General features: G+C 45.7%; 2 protein-coding genes across 5 annotated transcripts in view; one reads left to right on the top strand and one right to left on the bottom strand.

Annotated features, from left to right (window-relative positions):
* Window positions 1-1,602, top strand: part of SYN1 (synapsin I) — a 43,858-nt gene extending 42,256 nt beyond the window's left edge. The window contains exon 13 of one of the 2 annotated variants that reach the window (XM_032619373.1): window positions 574-1,602. In XM_032619373.1, coding sequence (XP_032475264.1) covers window positions 574-601 — 28 coding nt within the window. In that variant the 3' untranslated portion in view covers window positions 602-1,602. Of the gene's footprint in view, window positions 1-535 lie in introns of both variants that reach the window. The other variant, XM_032619372.1, reaches the window with a different exon arrangement.
* ARAF (A-Raf proto-oncogene, serine/threonine kinase) lies at window positions 1,595-11,948 on the bottom strand. Of its 3 annotated transcripts, none has more exons than XM_032619376.1 (16): window positions 11,812-11,948; window positions 10,319-10,473; window positions 10,076-10,179; window positions 9,220-9,322; window positions 8,975-9,129; window positions 8,764-8,862; window positions 7,225-7,381; window positions 7,093-7,120; window positions 6,867-7,012; window positions 6,570-6,772; window positions 4,670-4,846; window positions 4,521-4,567; window positions 3,879-3,997; window positions 3,509-3,640; window positions 2,380-2,514; window positions 1,595-2,174 (listed from the first exon to the last, which is right to left on the bottom strand). In XM_032619376.1, exons 2-16 carry the CDS (start codon window positions 10,412-10,414, stop codon window positions 2,040-2,042), a joined length of 1,836 nt encoding a protein of 611 aa, XP_032475267.1. In that variant the 5' UTR covers window positions 10,415-10,473; window positions 11,812-11,948; the 3' UTR covers window positions 1,595-2,039. The 3 variants fall into 3 exon arrangements, with proteins under 3 accessions (XP_032475267.1, XP_032475265.1, XP_032475266.1); XM_032619374.1 differs by lacking the exon at window positions 11,812-11,948 and adding an exon at window positions 11,668-11,801; XM_032619375.1 differs by lacking the exon at window positions 11,812-11,948 and adding an exon at window positions 11,668-11,801 and having other exon boundaries at window positions 7,225-7,366.
* Between the last annotated feature and the right edge of the window lie 12,816 nt (window positions 11,949-24,764).

Genomic DNA, 24,764 nt, shown 5'->3' with positions numbered 1-24,764 from the left:
CAGTCTAGGCTCCCTTCTAGCCCATCTCAGTCTCCTCCCAAATCACACCATCCTCTGCCTCTTCTGGTCCATTCCAGACCTCCTCTCTTAGCTCAGAAGTCCGCCCTGCCCCACCCAACTGCTCCCCCTTAGATTTGCCCCTTCCAGCCTGTCCTTGGTCCAAGCACCACCACCCCCTTTTCTGGACTCCTCACCCTTAGACTGGAAACCTCCCTGCCCATCGTCACCTTTATATCAAACTCCTCCCAATCTAGCCTAGAATTATAAGAGAAGATTCAGCCCAGAACTCTTCCCATCAATCCCAGGCTTCTTCACCTTGGATCTAAGTCCTCCCAGCCTGGCCCAGGGCTCCTCCACTCGTCCTGAGAATCCCTCAGGGTCCAGACCCGTGATGGGGGGTGGGAGGGTCACAGGCACAGCCCCAGGACCAGAGGGGCAGGGCTGGGGCCGGGCCTGGGGTAACGTTGTGTTTCTCTCCCCCTCCTCCCTTCCTCTCCCCCCCTTCCTCCCACGCCTCCACCTTGTTTCTCTCTAGCAAATCCCAGTCTCTGACCAATGCCTTCAACCTTCCAGAGCCAGCCCCGCCCAGGCCCAGCCTTAGCCAGGACGAGGTGAAAGCTGAGACCATCCGCAGCCTGAGGAAGTCTTTCGCCAGCCTCTTCTCCGACTGACACCCCACCCTGAGAGCCCCCAAATCCCTGGGCAACCCCTGTCTGGGCCCTGAATCTATTTCTCACTTTTGGAATCTCATCCCTTGAGAAGCCCTCTCCTGGATCGCCAAGATAGATCCCTCTTCTCACTCCTCAGAATGCCCAAGTTCCTGGGGAAACCTCACTCCTGGTCCTAAATCCAGTTCTCATGTTTAGAATTCCCAAGTCCTTTCACAAACTGAGACCTACTTCTCAGTTTTAGAACCTCCAAATCCCTGAAGACCTCCACTCCTGGTGCCCTCAGAGTGCATTTTCCTTTCTGGAAGCTCTCCCAAACACCAGGCAACCCCTCCCGGAGCCCTGAAATTCCTGGAAAACCCCACTCCTGGTACCAGAGCTCTCAAGCACACCTTGTTCCCCATCAAAATTTCCCAAATCCTTAAGAAACCCCTACCTTTGAGACCCTTTCTATGGATCTCCCATCTCTGGAGATCCACCTCTTCAACTGCCCCCACCCAGCTCCCCAAGGATTTCCCTTCACCACCCCCCCAACCAACCCCATGCAACACACTGGGAGCTCCTCCCACTGCTAGGACCCCTCAGTTCCCCAGGGACCCCTGCCCCACTCTCCTGCCTCTTGACAGCTGTCTTAAATATGCAAACTCCACCCATCCTCCCAGAATCCTTTGCACACAGGCCAGTGGTCCCCCACTTCCCCACCTTTGCAGTGATGTCTGTGTCTGTGACTGACGTGGCCTCCTCTCGTGCCGTGCTTGGCATATGTGGTCCTCGTTCATCGTGCCGCCTGTGGTGATGCGTGCAGTGGCGCTGTTTGTGTGGTCCGCACCTCCCCCCAACCTCCAACCCTTGCCTGGACTCACCCTCACCCCTCAGCGGCTCTGAACCCCATGAGAAGAGTCGGGAAGAAAAATAAACAAGCAAAGGCCCAGCAGAATTCTGTGCTTCTTGGTGAAGAAAGAGGGGAGTCCTTGAATGGTGGGAGACAGAGGGGACCCCCCCAAATCCACATGGGGTGCTGGGACCCCAAAATCCAGTGGAAGGCACATCAGGCACAGATTCCAGAGAGGTTCTGAGTGGAATCCCTGCCACAAATCCCAGCCGTTGGAGATGGAGGAGCTCCTGAATTTAGAAGTATCGCCAAAGCCAAGAGGAAACCGAATTATGTGGAGGAGGCAGGGGTCTCGGTCTTCGAGGGTCCCCCAATTCCAGAGGAATTTGAAAAGTACATGGGCACCCCCTCATCTCCCAGGGCAGGGATGGGGGATCCAGAGGCAGTAACGGGGCAGAGACAGAACATTGATTGGTTGGTGGGCAGGGCTCCTTGGCGTGGCAGGTTGAGATTGGCTCCCTGGTGGCTGCGGGTGGGACCTAAGGCACAAGGCGGGCTGCGCTGAGTAGGCAGGCAGGCAACTCATCAGCCTGGGTACGGTGCAAGGAGGGTTCGGAGGCACTCCGCTCAATCTTGGGGAGTGACCGCTGCAGCAGCTCAATCGTGGCCAGGATCTGGGGGCAGGGGCGGGTGAGGAGGGGTGTCCAGAGCCGCGTGGGCACCCCGACACCACCAGACCCCAGCCTAATGGGGAAGCACACACTCACACACATTGTACACCTCGGAGCCTTGAACACAACACAGTTCACATTCACACCTTAGAGTCCTTCTCCTCAGAGGCTCCCTCCCCAGGGTGTCCAGCCCTCCTCCTCGGCCCACCTGGGGGAAGAGGGGCCGCTCCTCCCGCTGGAACTTGAGGCAGTCAGACAGCAGGCGCCTCATGGCCTTGGGGCAGTTGCTGGAGATTTTGCTGAGGTCCGGGGACAGATAGCCACGGCCCACCATAAAGATAATCTGGGAGGGGGGACAGGAATGGGGTGATCTGGGGGTCTGGGCTGGGAAGCCCAGGGAATTCTGGGTCTTGAGGGACCTGGAGGGCTCCTTGTAGGAGAACTGGGGTATTCTGGGTATTGGGGCCCTGAAGATTGTGGGTATCTTGTGGATCTAAAGATTCTGGGTCTCTGAGGACTTAGAAGGATTCTCTGCTTACAAAACAGAAGGATTTAAGCTTGGGGGAAGTCAAGGACTGTAGGTGTCCGGGGCCCAGATGATTATGGGTCCACAGGTTTCTAGGGGGCTTAGGGGCCTAGAAAGTACTGAGTCTGGGGGAAACATGAAGTTCTGGGTCTGGAGGAAGCTAAAGGATTCTAGCTCTCAGTAGTCTGTATTTCTGTAGAGGTCTGGGGCCTACAGGACTATGGGTCCACGTGGTCTGTACGACTGTGAGTGCTCAAGACCCAAAGACTATTGGTACGTGAAGCCTACAAGATCCTGGGTTTCTGAAGGTCTGGGAGATTCCAGGCCTTGAACCTAGAGAAATGTCTGGGGCCTAGAGTACTGTGGATTCAAGGGCCCTGAAGTCTGACAGATACCTAAGGCCTGAATGGTTGTAGGTATCTGTGAGGATTCCAGAAGTACAAAGGGATTGTTTCTGGGAGAAATGGGATTCTGGGCTTTGGGGACTTTGGAGAGTTTGAGTAACCAGGCCAGAGGACTGTGGGTGTCTAGGGATCCAGAGGGCTTCTGGGCTTTTGGGGGCCTAGGGGGATTCTGGGTATAAGGGATTCAGGAGATTCTGGACTTTGAGGACCCAGAGGAGTAGATGTGGGTGAAGGAGGGAATTCTGGGTACGGAAGACCCAGAGGAATCTGGGAATCCTCAGCTCAGAAAACGGGGTTTCTGGGGGAAGTGTGGTGTTCTTGGTCTATGCAAAGGTGGAGATCTGAAGTTTGGAGGCTGAGGGGATCCCTTGGCCTGGGAGATAGCAGGTGTAAGGCATGGGGCTCACCTGGTCACGGCTGCCAATGTGGCTGTAAGGCAGCGAGCCGGTCATGAGCTCATAGAGCACAACCCCATAGGCGTAGACATCCGACTGGAAGCTGTAGGGGTTCGGGTCCTGCATACGGATCACCTCAGCTGCCTTCAATAGGCCGGACCGGGCAGGAGGAATGTGGAGGTCAGCAAATGACTGGCCCATAGGCCCAGGGCCCACCAGCCACACTGGGTGTAACTCAGAGCCACCCACACGGGGTGAAGCATGGGCAGTCCAGACACCCACACCTCGGGGTGCAGGCATCCCCGGCCCCACTCGGCCTCCCACATCCTAGCCCAGCAGCCCACGTCCCTATATGCCCCCAGTCCAGCCTGGCCCAACTCACCATCCATAGCACAGAGCCCGAGGGCTGCTCCAAAGGCTGGGCCCCACTCCACCGCGTCTTCACTGTGGCCAGGCCGAAGTCCCCGATCTTCACCGTGAGCCCCTCGTGTAGGAAGATGTCCGCCAGGGTCAAGGGCCACTACAGGGACTCCCAATAGCCAGGCTTCTCGCTGACTGGGAGGCTCTCGTTGACACCTCCACGCCAGTCATGCCTCTAACCCTGACCAGAAGCCCCGCAATGTCACACAAACTAGCCACAACCTTGACTTGGGTGGGGAGCTCCAATTAATGCCCCCTACACTTGGCCCTCCTGTGACTCCTGACTAGGAAGCTCCTCTAATGGCACCCACACTCACCATGCCTGTGACACTGGTCAGGAGCTCCCTCTAACGCCCTCCACAGCTGCCGCTCCTCAGACCCTGACCAGAGTCCCGAAGAACAGCACCTGAACCAGCCAAAACCCTGACTCCTGACCAAGAGACTCCCATTAAAGGCCCCTCACCAGCCACAGCTCTGGCACCTGGCAAAGGGAAATGCCACATGTGCCCCCAGAAAGCCTCCCACAAGAGCCATCCCTCTAAGCCCTCATCCTGTTTGATGCCCCCCACCCCAGCCCAGCCCTCAGAGAGGGACATGTAGATACTGTTAGACTTGAGATCTCGGTGGATGATGTTCTTGGCATGGAGGTAGCTGTTGGGGTACAAGCAGGTGTCAGACTGTCTGGGGGCTACCTCATCTCCCCACCCCCAGATCCCCCAGCCCCCTCCCTAGTCCCCGGGCCAGGACGCTCACTCCATGCCCTGGGCAGTCTGCCGGGCCACATCAATGAGCTGGACCATGTCGAAGCGTGTGTCGGCCACGTGCAGGTGGTGGTAGAGGCTGGAGCCCTCGCACCACTGTGTGATGATAGCAAATCCCGGCCGGGTCATGAAGCCCATGAACAGCAAGATGTTGACGTGACGTGTCTTCCTGCAGGCAGGGCAGAAGGTATCAGGGCAGGGAGGGTAAACAGCAACTTCCTGAGCATTGGGAATGGCGCTGTTCACTGCTGCCTTCTGCCATCATTCCCACCCTGGCTTTCAGGAGGCTCAGGGCCAGACTATGGCCAGATTCAATGAAGTTGTCAGATATGTTTGCTGGGCTATGATTCCACGCTGGGCGCTTATGTCCTGGGCTTCCTCATCCAAGTCTCCCAACAAAAGCAGGAGGGAGAGATTACCCCTCACCCTCTACTGACCAGGAGTGTCTTAATCATCAATACCTGCCATACCTCTGACCCTGACCATGACCTGAGCCTGTGACCATTTGAGATGAGAAAGTGGAATGCCAACCTTCATCAGTGATATAGCAACATAATATTGATAAATGCTGGGTAAAAATATCAGTGATGTGTGACTATATCCTGTTAACCATGAGAGGCTTAGAGGTAAAGAGCTTGGGATTTGGACTCAAATCAGATCCTAAGTTCCAATCCAGGCTTCCCTGGGTCCTCACTGTACAATCTCAGGGAAGACACTTAACTTCTCTGTGCCTCATTTTCCTCAACTGAAAAACTGTGATAATTCTGTGAGCTACCTGACAGGGGTGTTGGGAGGAATATGTGAGTAAATAACCTGTAAGGTGCTTATTAGAACAGCTGAACACAAGCAAGCACCCTGAAAATATCACTGTCCTTGCTGTTATCGTTACTGGGTACCTAGGTTACCTGACAGAAACTCTGTCCTGTATGAATGGAGCCACCCTCATTTAGAAGAAAACTTTCATTCCTTATAGAAGTATTAACTGCAGTTACCATGGTAACTTACACGCAAAGAACATCGACAACGCTCTGCAATTTTGCTCACAGCGCGTTAGTATCTTCACAGCAGTTAGGTTATAGTTTCAATACGAACACAACGCAAATTCACAGCCCGCTCAAATCACTGCCATTTCATAGAGAGGAGCAGAGACTGAAAATTTCCTTACTGTGGCATCCATTATGAGGATGAGTATTAAAATAGCACAAGGAATTATGATAACGTCAACTCTGCAACATAATTGTGCCCACTTGTCAGAGGGGAAAGCCCACACTGGCAACCCCAGGAGTGGTAGGAACTAGGGTAGCAAAAAGGGAGCGCCAGGGTTTCTTAGCACAAATGAGTTAATATAGTATGAATGATATATTAGGTAGAGCAACCACAATCATTAATCAAACAATGATTAAATTATGGTTCTGATTATAGTTCTAATACTGTTCTTTAAAGTACAGTATTGTTATAATTAATAACAAGAAGGCAACACAATAAACATATACTAATGATGCAGAACAAGCAGACGAGAGGCAAGGACGCCAGGCTGCCTGGCGATGCAGTTAACTCACATTATGCTATCGATGTAAGTACCACAGTAACACTGGTGATACCCATTTCACAGCAGACAACTGAAAAGACCCACATTTTGGAGGCAGAGCCATTAATTAATATCAGTATTTACACAAACACAAACACCAATGTGACCAGAGGTCCTCTAAACATACCCCTTCCCAGAGGGGAAAGGGGCTTCTCTGATAGAGAAGAAACTTACCGTTACGGTTATAACACCACACAAACACAGGGGATGTGCAGGAAGTGCCTTCAGTACGGCCTTTACCCAGAGAGGCACCAAGGCGGTGCCCACCGCCCCTGCCCCCATCCCTGCGCGCGAGCAATCTCACCTGAGCACCTGCATCTCGTTCTTGAAGGCCTGGGCCTGCTCAGCTGTGGGTTGGGCCACCTTGAGCACCTTCACGGCCACATCGCCGTGCCACCGCCCACGAAACACGGTCCCAAACGAGCCCGTCCCGATCCTCTTCAGCAGCTGCACCTCACTGGGTGGCACCTCCCAGTAATAGCCCGAGTCCCGGTACCCCAGATTCTTCTGCGGGCCACAAGGGCGGCATCTCAGGGGCCTGCCCACACCCCTCATCACTCGGCCTGCGGTGCCCCCACCAAAGGTGCCCCCTGGAGCTCACCACTTTCTTCTTGTCATCGGCCAAGGACTTCCGCTCCCGCTGCTCTGATGGGGACTTGGAATGTGGGGACTTCCTCCCCGAGGACATGCTGGCTGGGCTGGGGCTCCCCCGGGGGGTTCCATCGCCACCACCTCTATTCCCGGCAGCTGCAGTTGCGGAGAGGATGTGAGTGGAGCCGGGTGGGGTGGGGTGGGGGACTCAGGGTGCAGGTAGCGGGGGGGCTCACCGTCAGTGTTGAAACTCTGGGCAGGGAGCTGGAAGAAGAGGGCTGGGCGTCAGAGAGAGGACATGGAAGACAACAGGAATGGCCCTCCCCTCTGCCCGGTGCTCCCCTGTGACCTCCCGCCTCGACACCAACCTGGATGAGGCCGGAGTCCATGGGGGCCGTGGTGCTGACCATGTGGACGTTGGGGGTGGATGTGGAGCGGATGCGCTGGAGGGGGGCGTTGGCCGGGGCAGGGAAGGGGAAGTGCTTGGGATCGCGGTGCTGGGTGCAGGAGCTGGCAGGGGAAAGGCTGTGAAATCACTGTCGAGTGAATGAGAAAACCAGTAGAGCTGCCACCACCGCCCACGCCCCGCCCCGTCCTAAGTGTGTGTTTAGCTCACACAGAGTAAACGTCCACTGTCATTACTATTATGCATTTGTTCAAGAAGCATTGACTGAGTGCCTGCCATGTGCCAGATACCATTCTAGGTAGTGGAAATAAAACTGTGGACAAAACAAATAAAGGTTCTACACGCATGCTGATTTGAACTGTACTAAAATTTTAAAATTAAAAAAAACCCAAAGAAACAAAAAACAAATAAAGGTTCTTGCCCTCATGGGGCTGACTGCAGCAGGAAAAAAGAGAAATAAAAAACAAAGAATATTTAATATGTCCAATGGTGACAGGTGCAATAAAGCAAAAACTAAAGCAACATAAGGAGACAGGAAGTGTCCCTGGTGATGTCAGGAAAGGCTTCTCTGAGCAAGTGACATTTGAGCAAAGACTTAAAGGAAGGACAGCAAGCCATGCAGATAGTGGGGGAAGAGCAATATATAATATTGTATAACTATATGTACTATTCAAATATATTATGTATTATATAACATACAGTATGTTATCTATATTAAAATTACAATGCTTTACACATATTATAATAATGTTATACGTCATACATACACATCTGTTATACATGATATATACTAAATATATTATAATGTTACAAAAATATTTAATGGTCCCTTCACTATCCTGAAATGCTATTCATAGATCATTTATTCACATATACCCATAATTAAAAATAACATAATGCTCTAACTTTACTATTTCATACATTACATAAAAATGTTTGATGTTCTACATTATATGAAAATATTATCAACATAACACATAATACAATAGCATAAATATATCATATAAATATTGACGTTATAAAATATAGATATATAAAATGCATATCATATGAACATGATATATTAGAGCAATAATATATTTCAACATTGAAATTGAATTTACGATAAAATAATACGTATTTCAAAGTGGAAAGGCTTGAGCATGGTTATAATGGAAGAATTCACTAAGTAGTCAGATGCATATATATAGATATATATTATAATTAATAAGAACTTATCTTATACCAGATCTTGTTCTAAGCATTGGACATGTCTTAACTCATTTAATCCTCACCAGAACCCTATGTGGTCATTATCTGCTCTTTACAGATGAGAAAACTAAGGCCCAGAGAGATTAGGGGAACCACCCAAGGCCCCGGAGCTCCATGCCCTTACTCACACTTGTAGGTGCTAAATAAATGTTCATGGAGTAAACAAATGAATTAAGTATGGCTTGTACTCTACAGAGGCCTCCAGATCTTTTTCTTCTGACAGCAGCCCTTCAGCTACGGCGTTCCCTACCTGGGACCCTGAGGGGTGAGTGGCTCATTCAGGGGGCGGTTCGAGGGAGCCTCATGCTGTCTGGAGCCTCCGCACAAATCCTGGACACTGTGGTAGAACCTTGAGGGCATTCAGGGTGTAAAGCAAGGGAACATGGGTCAGCTGTCTGTAAGAGCCTTGTGGCTGGGTCTCTGTCCTCCCCATCCCCCTGCCCACCCCAGGCCAGGCTCACTGTCGGCGGTTGGTACTCATGTCAACACAGACTGTGGGGACCTTGGAGGAACAATGCTGGTGGAACTTGTATCCACAGGTTTGGCAGCGGAAGCCATGGAACAGAAACTTAAGGCAGAAGTCACAAAAGGCCAGGCTGAAGAACGTCTTCCGTACCTGCTGTCACAGAGTAGAGAAGATTGAGGCCTGGTCAGGGACCCTCCCGCCACACCCACGGTCTGCCCCCACTTTCTACCCTGCACTCACAAAATTGTGCATGGTCAGGGGGACGTCTTCGAGGACCTCCACAATGAGCTCCTCGCCATCCAGGGGTGCAATGGCTGTGTCCCAGGCGGTGACTGTCTTTCGACTGTAGAAGGCATGGAAGGGAGTGAGTGGGAGGGTGTATGGGGCCATGGGGAAGAAGGGAACCCCCCCAAAGTCCCTCCAAGCTTGCCATCCATGCAATAATAGATGGCATGTTTCATTCTCAGTACAGCAACTCTAGGAACTAGTACTATCCTTGCCCCCATTTTACATATGGGGAAACTGAGGCTCAGGGGGATGAAATGACTTGTCCAGAGCCACAAGGGATTGTAAGTGGCAGGACAGTGCGAAGAGTCCATGCTCTTAGCCACAAGACGAGGAGCAAATGAGACTGAAGAAACATCTAAATCTTAGAAGTCCTGAGCAACCCCCAACAAAGCAGCTGGTGAGGCACTGAAATAACAAATAGAAAGCAATGCGTGAATTGCATACAAAAAAGTTAAGGAACTCTAAAACAGAGGAATAAATGGAAGGTTAGCGAGGCGCAGACAGAGAACAAGGAAACGGAGGAAGGAGAGGGCTGACAAATTGATAAAACAGTGAAAGATGAAACAGATGAATTCCGGGAGGACATGACGGAGCACGGTGAGGATGTGGGGTGCGAGAAGAAAATGAGCTGCTGACCTTACAGGCCAATAAACTAATGAAGTAATGAGACAAAAGCTGGATGCACTCACGGATTCACTGAATGAAAGGAAGACTAACGGAGACTGCACGGCAGAGTGGAGAGCCGCATGACTCTGAGGAGGGGCTGGAAGGCTGCGCGCCCAGTTGGAGGTGGCGGTGCCACACTTACCCCTTGATGAGCCGGTAGACCACACAGCAATCCTGATTGAGTCCCCGCACCTTGAGGGCCTTGTCTAAAGAGTCGTAGACACTCATGCCATCCCGGACAGTCACCTGTGTGTGTGTAGATGTGAGGAGTCAGCTCTCAGTGGGGTCCCCAGCTGACTCTCCCAGCCCTTGTCACCTTTCTGATCCAAGATTTACAACCGGGTCCATGCCTACCCCTTGCCAGTTTTGCTCCCATCAGACTCACCACCGTGCGTTGCTTGTTGGGCAGGTACACTTTGACGGTGCCCACCGCCCGGGATGGTTCGGCCCCGTTGGCAGGGGGGCCCCGTGGTGGCTCCATGGAGCCTAGGACTTTGTCAAGACGGGCTAAGGTGGGGCTGGGCAGGTGCCATGGGGCTCCTAGAAGACAGAGGGAAAATTCAGAGGTCCCATAATGATGGTCTGGAAGCAAAGTGGCAGGGGATAAAAATTCAATCTCCCAGCTCCACGTCACCCCTTGTAGCCTAATTTCCACACAGCCCAAGGGATCCAGTTCCTCCTCTGCTCAGCCGCTCCTGTTGTCTGTCTCACACTTAAGTGCCAAGGTCTCGGATTCACTGCGTAGGGCGGGGTGGGGTGGGGGGTAGGACATAGTGAGAGGTACACACACTGTCCCGGAGGGCACAGGAGCACGTAAGTCTCCGTGCTAGGGACTAACGGGGAAGTCAGCACGCACTGCACTGGGGCCTGTCAGGTACGTAATGGACATGAACAGGCTGCCCTGGCTTTCTAATGGAGAAGGGGGTTCAGATGCTGTGGTGTGGGGTGAGTCACAGATAGGGTGATGGGGAACTAACAGAGGATCATCAGATACTGCCCTTAGTTTGAGGGAAATGGGAATTGCACCAAACAGTGTTTGTAAGGGCACTGTGGGCATCCCAAAGCCCTGAACTGTAATGATGGTAGGTCCATGGATACTGTGTTAGGTGGCTAATGGGAGTCACCAGACTATGATGGGGAGTTCATAGAGGCTCAGCAGACACTACGCTGCGGGGAGATGTAACAGGGGTCACTAGGGACTGTAATGGGTAGAAGAGTGGATAACGGGTGTCACCAGACACTGTGATGGGGGAAAGGAGGGTAATGGAGCATCACCAGACATGGTTGAGGTGAGATAAATGGGGGTAAAGCGTGGGTGGGGCGGAGGGCGCTCCAAAATTCTCCCTGACAACTAATGAAAGGGTTGCAGTTATATTACTGGTGATAATGGAAGGAGGCTGGGGAGGGTTAAAGAGGAGGAATGGGGGAATCCTCAAACATTCTCCTAGTGGGCTAGACATTGATCCAGAATAAGGAAAGCGAGAAGTGAGCTTCGTCTTCACGCATTCCCCGTTGTCGGTAAGCAAGGGTCATCAGATACCTTAAGGAGGTTAAGAGGGACTGCACATGACAAGACACCACAACCCAAGCCCCGTTCGGCCGGGCCCCGCCCACCGAGGGCCTTCCAGCTCTGCGCAGGCGCGCTGCCACACGCGACGGGCGAAACCATCCCCCGCAGCCTTGCACCCCTATTCCAGTCTACCCCCCCCCCCGCGTTGTCGAAGATGGTCTCACCCCGGGTCAAACCACTCCTCCGGTTCCGGGCGGGGGGCATCGGGGCCCAGGGGCAGCCATCCTGGAGCTGAGCTTTCGGTCCCGGCTCCCTACCCGAGCCCAGCAGTCTCTCCAGAAACCTAACCCTGCCGGGCCTGCCCTCACCTGTCACGCCGCTACAGCCGCCGCCGCCTCCATCTTGGGCCTGTCTTCTAGTTTCCTTACAGAGTCCGCCTCCACCGCCCCTCGGGCTTTGGCTATTGGCTCCGGAGGACTCAGCCCTCTATTCTTATTGGATTAGGGTCACGCCTGTCAAGGCAGGACCGGCGGAATGTGGTTCGTGTTCCGCATTAGGAGGGGCTGCCTGAAACGTCAGGGTCCAGGGCAAATTCGCACGTCCTGACTCGCGCAGGCGCAGTCGGGAGGAGACCAGCGTTCCGTGGGCTTTAACCCCAATCGTGCCGTAGTGGAATCAAGCAGGGTGTTTTTTTTTTTTTTTTTTTTTTTTGGTCACCTGGGACTGACTTTAGGGATCCCCGAATTTGGGCGGAGGATCCTTAAGCGTCCTTTTTGCTCCAGTGTGACCCAGCGCCCTAAGTACCCATTTGGGATTTTCCTATGTCTCAGTTTTACCGTCTTTGAAATGGGTTAGAATCAGACCAAATATCTGCAAAGTTTTCCAATTCTAAGAGACTGTAGTCATAGCCTTTGATAACAGCGAGTCTCTAGTGTGGCCGTGGCTGTGGCTCTAGGAGTAGCGGCCTGCTGTTTGGGGAGGCTTCCTTTAGGAATGGAGTTGATAAGGATTTTGAAAGACTAATAGTAGAAGGTCAGGGGAAATTGTGGACCTGGAGTAGGGCATAACGCAGGGAAGAGGGTGGAGGTATCGTAGGGTAGACACAAAGTTTTTAAAAGTTGAAGTTTTCCTGGTGTCACAAGTGAAAGAGACTTACCATCCTCCCTTTTCTTGGAGTATTTCCTTAAGAAAACGTGTAAATTTTTTCTCCATACCTTCAAGATATATGTAACTCTTTAAAAAAAAGCTAAATAGGCCTCCTGCCAGTTTTACAACTCAGGAATGTTGTTCTTGAGGGCCTGGGAGCCATCTCTTTGAAATGTAAACGTCAGCAGAGATAGCACCCTATCTCCACGACCCTAAGGAATTTGACCTAGGAGGCTGGTTCCAAGTCTTCACCTGCTTGTCAAAGAGATATGTGTTTTATTCTTCCTTTGCCTAAAGGCAGATGGCTACACTGATTACCAGGGAATTTGAGATGACCTGTGTGTAGTAAATGGTGCTGTCAAGTTCTCTTGAGGGCAAGTTATCATCTGTCTTAAGAACATGTATGCAATGGGTTGTATCTACCTGGCTATATAAAAGGATGAGGTTTCTTTCCTTCTCTGAAATCTGTTCAGTGAATTGCTTGTGATGCACATCACTAGCTGGTTTAATGCTTATTCGACAATAAAACTATTTCGTTCTCTTCTACCTTTGTTGAGCGAATTCACTGGGTTGGCACAAGATTTTATTTTTAATTATTCCCCAACAGTATGAACGCGGCCTGTTGTGCTTGAAGTGACTACCTTCTCCCATTAGGAGCCTCAGCATTCCTCTGCGATGAAATGGGAAAGATCAGGGAAAGGGCATTATGTGAGGGGATCTCAACATGCTTCAACTTGTATTTACTGAGGACTTTCTCTGTCTATAAGGAGAGAGACAAATGTACAGCTTACTGGGCTGCCATATAACCTCCATTTCCCATCGCCCCTCTTCTATTCAGATCTTCATTAAATGGCTAAAATTAAAAAGACTGACAATACCACGTATTCATGAGAATGTGGAGCAACTGGAAACAGTTTGGCAGCTTCATATAAAGTAAAACAGACATATCATGCAATCCAGCAATCTCACTCCTAGGTATTTACTCCAAAAAAAAAAAATAAGAAGAAAACGTATGTCCAATGGTGTGCTGGTAAATGTTTACCAACCAGCTCTCCGGGGGGGAAAAAGCTCTAATTTGTAGCGATTGTCAACTATGGTGTAAATACTCCCATCATGGCTTATTTCAAACTGTGTACTAATATGACGTCAGAGAACCAGAGTTGAGAAGAGATTTGCAAAGTTGGCTCTGGTGAGCCAGCCACAGCATGCTACCGCAATATGTCCACACAAAAAACTTGTGCTCAAATGTTCCATTAGCTTTCTTCATGATAGCAAAAAAACTGGAAACATCCCAGGAGTCCAACAACATAAGAACTGACAAAGAAACACAGCAATGGGATCATGGAATACTACTTAGCAAATGAAAGGGACAAACTACTTCATATGTTTGTGAAGTTCATAAGCACAAGGTTGAGTGAAAGAAGCCAGACACAAAATAGAAATACTGTAATTATTCCATTTGTATGAAATTCTAAGCCAGGAAAAATAATCTGTAGTGAAGGAAATCAAACTAGTTGTTGTCTTGGGGGAGAATGACTGGGATGAGCATGAAGGAATTTTGGAGGTTGATTGGGCCGTTCTCTATGCATTTGTCAAGATTCATTGAACTCTATACTGAAAATGGGCATATTTTATTGTATGTAAAATGTACCTTGATTTTTAAAATGCATGGCAAAAAATGGCTTCAAACGTAATTCTGAATACTTGATTTCTTATGAATTCTTATTGATTAGAGGATTTAAAAAACAAATTATCTATTCTGAAATTGGATCCCTGGACCAGGCATGCCTGTCTCCCAGTGCAGGAGCCCTGGCGGCCACCTTAGCGCCACGTGGGGTAAGGAACAACTCCAGCTGGAGCTCAGTGAGGGGCTCCAAAATGCTCACCAGGAGAAACAATAATTTCATGGATGGGGAGAGTGTATTTTAAATTTCAATTCATTTAAATATTATTTAATTTGATTAAAAACTTCAATTTCTAGGCAGTATTTGAAGACAGATTTCTGACTCCTTTGCACAACGTTTATAAAAAGATGAGCAAAATCCCAGGGTAAGCTCACTGCACAGTGCTGTGTGGAGAAGAGGAAGGATGGGGCGGGGAGACGGGGGATGAGGGGGGCGAGGCTCACTCAAAGGCAATCCGTTCTCTCCAAAGACTCATAGACTCACTCAAAACCCATCCCAACTAACACGACTTCAGCCATGTACCTCACAGGTACCTGACAAGCCATGAAGGCCATTAAAGGGATTTGGGTTTTTAATCATCATCATCACATTAAAATCATCAGAAGCACCATGTATTAAAACAAAAATTAAAACCCAAACTAGCTGACTATGGTTTTCAGACATCACTCTCGAAATTATCCACCTAAAATTTTTTAAAGATTTTAAACTCGTTGTTGATTTTTGTTAGTGTTGATTTTAAATTCTGAGAAACATTCAAAACCTGAAGTGTTCACCAACTGCTGTTGTAAGGCTACCCATTTTACAGCTGAGCAAATTGAGGTTCAGGCTGCCCTTACTGGACAGAGGTGAGGGAGCCCCAGGAATAAACGTTTGGTTAACAAAAAATGTTGAACAAGGATGAAAGCCAGGGACACCTCCTTAAGGAATCTTGGATCTACCCCAGCAGTCCTGCGTGCCTGAGGCTCCCCTCTGAAACCTGCCACTCCGATTTCCCAAGGCCACTGCTCGCCCCTGTGGCCGCCAGGTTAACGCCACCTCTGAAACCCCATCACCCTGCCTCCCGCTCAGCAACCCATTACAGGAGAGATGACTGCGGGAGGGGACTGCGTATACACATTTTGCTGAGTGACAAACCAAGGCTTAGCCAGGAGTCCCACAGTCCTGGCTCAGCGCCTCCAATTATCGGCTCCTCTAGGCCACTGCAGTGGTCTGCAGGGAGTCATTCTGAGCCCAGGTGGTCTTTGGGCCATCCCAGCCAATGAGAGGTGGTGCAGGCCTGAGACTTGCTGCAAACCAGCTTTAATGTTGTTCTTAGATGAGTGCCAGTGCAACTGTAATTGTTCCATCTAAAGCAGAGTGTGGAAGTTTCCATTTCTGAATATTTCTTGAAGACATTTTTAATATACAACCCAGGGGTCAGAAGTGTGGGAAATTTGCAAGTGAACCGAAACACTACCTGTAACATTAATATTCCTTATTAAAAAGTCTGTCCTACAAGATGCATTGGGTGGTAATTTGAATTTGCCATCCCTGTGATCCAAATGGATGAGAAGCATACCATTAAACCAACAGACAGGGTTCTTTTGTTTTAAATTAATTTTTTTAAGGTTCCTTATACGTTAACTATGATACTTCCATGTTTTCATAAAACGTGCGGTTTTGTGTATTTTCAGTTTCCAAACTCAAGGACCAGATGAGTTAAAAAAAAAGAAAAAGTCAACTATTTCTCAGTAAATCTGGGGGAAAAAAGAAAAAAATAATTAAACCAAATAACAAGTCCTGTAATTCTGTTATTGAAGTTTACTCTGATGAGGAAATCCTTCTGTGGCTATGTTTATTTCTTAGAAATAAAGCAAAACTCGAATATGAAAATATTTAATAGTCAAACAAAGGGATCAATATAAATCTACAAACTGATCAGTGGAACCATCTTTGAAATGCCATGAACAGTGACACACACCTCTGGCCCTCCCTGGTAGCTCCTTTGGTAGGGATTGCAATTCAATATGTTCAGCAATTATTTTAAAATTTTTAATTAAACAAACAAAAAGCAATTTCCCCAAAGGAAGTGATTCTGAAATGTTTGCTTTTGGTTTTGATCAGAAATGCATTTGGTAAAAAATTTCTCAAGGTTAACATATTTATTCCAAGCACATGTACACTGACCCACAGGTCCATCAAAGGTGAAAAAATAAGTTTAAAAATCTGTTGGTTTACTTCACACATATTCAATAAATTTTTATTCAATTTGTAAAACCATTGTAAATGAGATTTCAGACAAATATGCCCCAAATAAATTTTCATTATTTCTGGATAAATGACCCACATGTGGTCTTTGCTATATCATTCTTCATATTATATATGTATTATATTTAGTCCTTTGTATATATAAAAATTCCTCACAGTTTTTGGGCCGCCCATATACATGTTGTGTACCATCATGTAGTATGAGAAAATCAATTCTGAAGTTACCCAGAATGTCTTAAGAGTTGACCTTTTGTCTAGTTAGAGTGTGTGAGTATCCCCATGTCCTGCTATGTAACTGTGTGACCTTGGACGAATTGTTTCCTTTCTCTGTGTCTCGGTTTCCTTATCTTTAATATATATATTTTTTAAATACTTCCATCATAGGGTGGTTGTAAGATTCTGTGAACTAATCTATATCAAACTTTACACAGTGCCTGATGCATAGTGGCTGTGCAGTAACTGTTAGCTATTCCTATTATCACTATCATCACCACTGATATTAATAAAGTATCAAAGCAAAGATCTATGTCCCTTGGCAGAACTTAATGTATGATCCAAGTTCAAGGACACTGACAGGATTACGAGAGATTAAACATCTCAAAGAATCCAATACGAAGGCTAGTTTCATTTCAGAAGGCTCATTCCCAGCATTGACAGATGTTTTAGCAATCCTGGTGGCCTGCAGGTCCCCAGCTTCGCCAGCCAGGGCTATGGCCTTGAGGAGCTCTGCTCCTTTTTTTCCCTTTCCTTTCCTTTTCCCAGATACCCTATGAAGTTCCCTGTTATCCTAATTTTCTGGGGGTTTTGTCAAAATGAGTAATCAGATTTTGTGAAATGCTTTTCTGCATCTATTTAGATGATCATATGGTTTTCTTTTTTACTTTGTCATTGTGGTAATTGTGGTGTGAATCACACTAATTGCTTTTCAAATGTTAAGCCAATTCTGCATTACTGGGATAAATCCCACTTGGTCACAATGTATTATCATGTTAATATATTATGGAATTCGATTTGCCAAAAATTTGTTTAGAAATTTTATATCTATATTACTGAGGTATATTGGTCTGTAGTTTTCTGGTAATGTCATTGTCTGATTTTGGTATGAGGATAATGCTGGCCTCATAGTTTGAGTTGGGAGGTATTGCCACCTCTCCAATTTTGGGGAAGAGTTTGTGTAGAATTGTTATTATTTCCTCCTTAATATTTGGTAGATTCACCAGTAAAGCCACAGCCTGAAGTTTTTTGTTTTTTGTTTTTTGTTTTTCTGTAGAAACATTTTAAACTACAATTGCAATTTCTTTAAGGCTAATCAGATTATCTTCTGGAGTGAGCCTTGGTAATTTGTGTCTTTCAAGGAATTTGCCCAGTTCATCCATGTTGTCAAATTTATTACCATAAAGTGGTTCGTAATATTCCCTAATTATCTTTTTTAATGTCTGTAGAATCTGTAGTCATGTCACCTCTTTCATTCCTGATTTTGGTAAGTGGTGCCTTTTTTTTCTCATCCTCATTTTTTCCTCATTTTCCTCATTTTATTGATCTCAAAAAGACAGCTTTTGATTTCATTGATTTTCTCTATTGTTTTTCAGTTTTCTGTTTCATTGAGTTTTGCTTTGATCTTTATTACTTCCTTCTCTCTGCTTACTTTGGATTTAACTTTCTCTTCTTTTTCTAGTTGCTTAATGTGGAAGCTAAGCTCATCGATTTGAGATCTTCTTTCCTAATATATATATTTCCTCCTAAATACTGCTTTAGCAGCATCCCACAAATTCTAAGATTTTTAAATTTTTTCTCTTGATTTCTCTTTGATCCGTGGGTTATTTAGTTTCCAAATAATTGGGGATTTTCCAAGGATCTTTTTGTTATTGGTTTCTGCCTGCTGCATCTGTCCATTTATGAGAGAAAGGTGTTGAAGACTCCAACCACAATAGTGGATTCATCTGTTATTGGTTTCTAATTCAATTTCATTTTGGTCAGAGTACATACTTTGTATGACTTTAATCTTTATAAATTTATTGAAACTTGTTTTATGGCCCCAAATATGGTCTATATTGGTAAATGTTCCATGTGCACTTGAGAAGAATATATTCTGCTGTTATTGGGTGGATTGTTCTATAAGTGTCAGTCTGGTCAAGCTGGTTAGTAGTGTTGTTATAAACTGAATTGTGTTCCCCCCCAATCATATGTTGAAGCCCTAACCCCCAACGTGACTATATCTGGTGACAGGGCCTTTAAAGAGGTAATTAAAGTTCAATGAGGTCATAAGGGTTCGTCTTAATCCAGTATGACTGATGTCCTTTTAAGAAGAGGGAGAGTCACCAGGAGCACACACACACACACACACATACACAGAAAAGACCATGTCAGGACACAGTGAGTAGGTGGCCATCTGCAGCCAAGGAGAGAGGCCTCAGGAGAAACCAAATCTGCCAACACCTTGATCTTGGACTTCCAGCTCCGAGGACTGTGAGAAAATAAATTTCTGTTGTTTAAGCCACCCAGTCTTTTTTGTTATGGCAGTCTGAACAGAATAATACAGTGTTGTTCACATCTATTATATCCCTGTTAATTTTCTGCCTACTTGTTCCATCAGCTTTTGAAAGAAAGGTATTGAAATCTCTACTTCTTCTTGCAGTCCAATCAGTTTTTGCTTCATGTATCTTGATCCACTGTTATTAGGTGCATAAATGTTTAGGATTGTTATGTCCTCTTGATTAATGGGCTACTTTATCATTATGAAATGACCTTTTCTGTGATATATTCTTTGCTCTGGAATCAACATTGTGTGATATTTATATAGTCACTCCACTAGTGTTCACTAGTATTAGCACAGTGTATCTGTTCCCACTCTTTTACTTTTAACCTATTTCTGTTTTTATATTTAAAGCGTTTCTTGTAGGAAGCATATAGTAGTGTCTTGCCTTTTTATCCAATCTGACAATCTGTGCCTTTTAATTTGGATGTTTAGACCATTTGTGTTCAGTGTGATTATTGATATGGTTAGGTTTGAGCCTATCATCCTGCTATTTATTTTCTGTTTGTCCCATCTGTTCTTTGTGCCCTTTTATCTCTTTTTCTACCATCTTTTGGATTGATATTTTTATGATGATTCCATGTTATCTCCTTTGTAGACTTATGAGCTGTAACTGTTATTTTAGTGGTAGCTTTAGGTTTCATAGTAAGCATATTTAACTTATCATAGTCTACATTCAAGTTACAATATACCACTTCATATATGGTATAAGAACCTTACAATATCATACTTCCATTTCTACCCTCCTGAAACTTATACTATTGTTGTCATGCATTATATTTTTACATGTTATAAACCCCATAATGCATTATTATTATTTTTGTTTAAACAGGCAATTTTTTAAAAGAGATTAAATATACAAAATCTTATATATTTACATATGTAGTTTCCAAGGCCAGTGTTCATCATTCCTTTGGGGTTTTTAAAATATTTAATTAATTAATTTATTTGTTTTTTGGCTGCGTCGGGTCTTAGTTGCGGCACGTGGGATCTTTCATTGCTGCGTGAAGGCTTCTCTCTAGTTATGGCATGTGGGCTTAGTAGTTGTGGCATGAGGGCCTAGTTGCCCCATGGCATGTGGCATCTTAATTCCCCAACCAGGGATTGAACCAGCATCCCCTGCACTGGAAGGCGGACTCTTAACCAGTGGACCACCAGGGAAGTCCCTCATCATTCCTTTGTGTAGGTCCTGATTTCCATCTGTTATCATTTGCTTTCTGCCTGAAGGACATGCTTTAACATTTCTCATGCTGCAGGTCTACTAGTGATTAATTCTTTCAGCTTTTCTATATCTGAAAGCACCTTTATTTCTCTTATTTTTAAAGTTAAGGTTTTTTAAAACTTCATCTTGACATAATTGTAGACTCACAGGCAGTTGTAGGAAATAATACAGAGAAGTCCTTGTACCCTTTTCCAAATTTCCCCCAATGGTAACATCTCGCAAAACTGTAGTACACCATCACAACCAGGAGATCTTCTCAACTCAAGGAGTCTATTGGGCTTCATCTCATTCTCTGACGCTTTGCTGGGCATGGAAACTCTCTCAAGGCAGTAAGCTGGGGCAATCACAGGTCTCATCTTGTTTATGTTCCATATCTCAGGGATCATTGTCCTTCATTGCCTGATATCCAGTGTCTTAAAAAACCATTGTTTCATTTATATTGTCCACTGTCATTTATATTGTTTCATTTATTTTGGTTCTTTCAGATGGGAGGTTATATCTGTTACCTGTTACTTCATCTTGACTGGAAGCAGAAGTGCCTGCTCCTTTTCTTAATGACTCCACGCAATCTCCCAAACCAAGACCTTGGGTGCTTTTTCCAAAATAATGATATAACTCTGGCTAAAGTCTCTTTAAAAGCTGCTGTTTCCCTGAAACTTTTGGGGTTTGTTTTTTTTTTTCACAGTGGCAGAAGTTTTGCTACACACAGCATCCTTCCTCTTGAAAAGGCCTGTCTGTTATTCCTGGGTTTAATTCTAGGTTAGCAGTTAAATGCTTAATATAGAAATAGTCTAGGTATACAATATGCTTCAGCACAATATTTCTGTCAATCAGATATTTTATAGGAAACATAAATACCTTCAGGCATAGAGAGAATATTCTCTGAGACTTCTGAAAAAATTTTACTATGCTGTGGAATTCCATCTTTAGCTTTAATATTTAAAGAGATTTTACCAATATATTTATGGGGAACAAGTACATCCAGTACATTCAGCTCGTTATTTATGGAAGAGAATGAAGGCATCTTCACCATATGTTATGGAGTGAATGTTGCGTCCCCTCAAAATTCACATGTGTGGCTAACCCCCCAGTGTGGTTATATTTAGAGATGTGGCCTCTAAGGAAGTAATTACGGTTAAGGGAGGTCATAAGGGTGGACCCCTGATCTGATGGATTAGTGTCCTTAAAAGAAGAGACATCAAAAAGTGCTCACGAGCTTTATCTCTCCCTCTCTCCATCTCCCTCTCTCTCTTTCTCTCTATCCCTCTCTGTCTTCTCTCTCCCTCTTTCCCTCTCTTCCTCCCTCTCTTCTTCTCACTCCCCTCCCCTTCACAAAGAAGAGGTCAGGTGAGCACACAGTGAGATGGCAGCCGCCTACAAATCAAGAGAAGAGGTCTCAGAATGAAATTTACTTTGGGAGCAGCTTGATCTTGGACTTCCAGCCTCCAGAACTGTGAGAATTAAATTTCTGTTGTTTAAGCCACCCAGTCTGTGGTATTTTGTTATGGCAACTCCAGAAGCTAAATACACCATATTTCTCATTCAAGGATAAGGATCTGGGAACATTTCTTTCCTCTAGATTACACAACATTTTTATCTCAGTTTCATGTTCTCAACAACTATGTGAGCAAAGATGATGTTAGCAAAAGGCATGGAAGGAAAATATTCAAAACCTCTTCTTATCAGCGTTCCCTTGAGAAATCACTGAAAAATAACAATTCTTGGCATTCAGAAATGCACACTCACTTGAAAATATTTACAATTTTATAGATAATGCCTAACTTTCCAGTCTAAAGGTCATTCTGTCTCACGCGAAGCCTCTTCCAATGCAAAAGGAAAAAGAGGTGTCTTAAGGCATTAATGTAGAGTGAGGTGCCCAAAGGTTGAGATAGTCTAGGCAGAGGCTGGTAAACATGAAGTTGGAACAAGTAAGGAGAATAAGACTCCCTTTCTTCCTTCCCTGGTCCTAAGGATGAGGGGGCTAAAATTGCCAGGGACAGAATGAGGGGGCCTAGACCCACCCTTCCCAGCAGGGCCTAGCCTAGCTCTCTAAACCTGTGTCCACTCCTTTATTCCCAATCTTGCTCCTAAAACAATGTAATTTGCATTGTAATACTAGAAGAAATTTAATTGACGCTAAAAACGGTGCCAAAGCGTTTAAGAATGCCACAGAAGGGTGAGTTTCGTTTAACTTTTTTCTTTAAAAGTTCAGGCTCCCATGAGAAAAAATATATATATGAATATATGTGTGTATATATATATATACATATATATATAACTGAATCACTTTGCTATACATCTGAACCTAACACAAGATTGTAAAAGGATGCAAATATTTTGCTCTGAGTTCAAATATTCCTGTTCAGATTAATCTTAAAATTTATGTCACACTAAAGTATAAGAAACACAAAAAGGCTAAGATGGTAAAAAACATTTCATCCTCAATATGAAGTTTTAATTCAGATAAGATTCTTACATTTCTAGATCACCAGATTTTTTCTTTTCTTTTTCTTTCTTTCTTCTTCTTCTTCTGTTTTTTTTTCCAATTAATGGGCAGGTTTTCAGGTTTAATCCAAGAATCTGAGTGCCTTAGTATTCGTACAAACTAGTTGAAATCTAAGCTGAGTTAAAGGATTTTTTTCCATTTATATCTTCAAAATGCACACGTTTCACAGTAGGCCAAAGCTTTGCAACTTGAGGTGTAGTCTAGCTATATAATATTAGCTATGTTATATACAGAAGTTTGTTGAAACCATATGCCTTGAAGCCAAAGACTCATCCATCTGACCTGGTAGTTGCAATGTTTGTCATTTCCTTTAAATCCTGAGAGCATAGGCAGCAAGATAGGAAGGTGGTATTGCAGGTGGGGCTCTTTAACAAGCAGACCCCACGATGGAGTTTAGTGTTCAGACTGTTTGCTCTGGAATGTTCTTGGTATCGGTGCATGTGGAGGGGAGGTGCAGAGGCCAGACTGGACAGAGGGACATGTCAAGTTGTTATGTGCAGTCCCTAAGATAGCCTTGGCTGATTACACAGGAAAGCTCTGGAGATAGGTTGGCCCATCAGAGATTTCCCAAGCTGGGCTGAAGGTAGCCAGGCCTTTATGCCCCCATCCCCATCCCGCATTGGTCAATGACTGGGTGGGGACCACCATGGGAGGGCATGGCCTTGTGCAAGGAGCCTCTCTGAAGGGACTGATGGCTGAGGACTGTGCTCCCAGTGCTCCCAGCAGCTGGGTCCACAAGTCCTTGCTTGAAGGGCGATCTAGGTACCACATCAGAGTGTCTACCATTGGTGGGTTGGTTTTTTCTCCCCTAGCTTTGTTGAAGCATAATGGACAAAATAAAAATTATATGTATTTAAGATGTACAACCTGATGATTCGATATACCTATACATTACAAAATGATTACCACAACCAAGCTATTTAACACATGTATCACCTCACAGAGTTGGCATTTTTTTTAATAGTGAGAACATTTAAGATTTACTCTCTTAGGAAATTTCAAGTATATAATACAGTATTATTAACATAGTCACCATGCTGTTCATTAGATTCTCAGAATTTATTCATAACTGTAAGTATGTACCTTTTGACCAACATAGGGGGGTTGATTTTTTTTTTTTTTTTTTTTTTGCGGTACGCGGGCCTCTCACTGCTGTGGCCTCTCCCGTTGCGGAGCACAGGCTCCAGACACGCAGGCTCAGCGGCCATGGCTCACAGGCCCAGCCGCTCCGCGGTATGTGGGATCTTCCGGGACCGGGGCACGAACCCGCGTCCCCTGTATCGGCAGGCGGACTCTCAAACACTGCGCCACCAGGGAAGCCCAGGTGGGTTGATTTTAATTGACACCTAGGACAACAAGTTGTTCTAACTGAGAATTCCCACAGCAAGGGCAGTGAGCTAGCATTTGTTCGGAAAGGCCTCACTCTGGTTGTTCATCTATATTATCTCTGATCAACACTTGAAGCTTTGTTAATTTGTATAATGAACATTTAAAATGTCTTTTCAATTTCAAAATTAGTGATTGTTATTAGCTTGTGAATGTTAAAAATGGGCTTTCAATGGTCAGATTACTGAGGTTCAGGATATATACACCAACTGAACTATTTAGGGAAATCCCTGCACTGGCATGGATTAAATTGCAGCCAGCCTATCCTGAGGGATGGCTCAGACAGACATGTATTTGCACCTCTGTGTCATAGAGAGCACAGATCCTTAATGTCATTAGATAATGCCAAGCTGTTTCCTATAAATGTACACCTTTTACAGTTCCATCACACTTTAAAATACTTGACAATCTGTTGGGTGTGTAGTAACATCTTATTGTGGTTTTAATTGGCAATTTCCCTACTACTAGTAAAATAGAACCCTTTTTCATATGTTTATATACCATCTGAATTTCCTCAATTATGAGATGCTTGTATAGACCCTTTTCATTTGGGTTGCCCGTTTTTATATTGATTTGCAAAAACTCTTTTCACCTTC

This window comes from Phocoena sinus, chromosome X (assembly GCF_008692025.1).
Source record: "Phocoena sinus isolate mPhoSin1 chromosome X, mPhoSin1.pri, whole genome shotgun sequence".
NCBI lineage: Eukaryota > Metazoa > Chordata > Mammalia > Artiodactyla > Phocoenidae > Phocoena > Phocoena sinus.
This window is presented reverse-complemented; position numbering and strand designations above follow the sequence as displayed.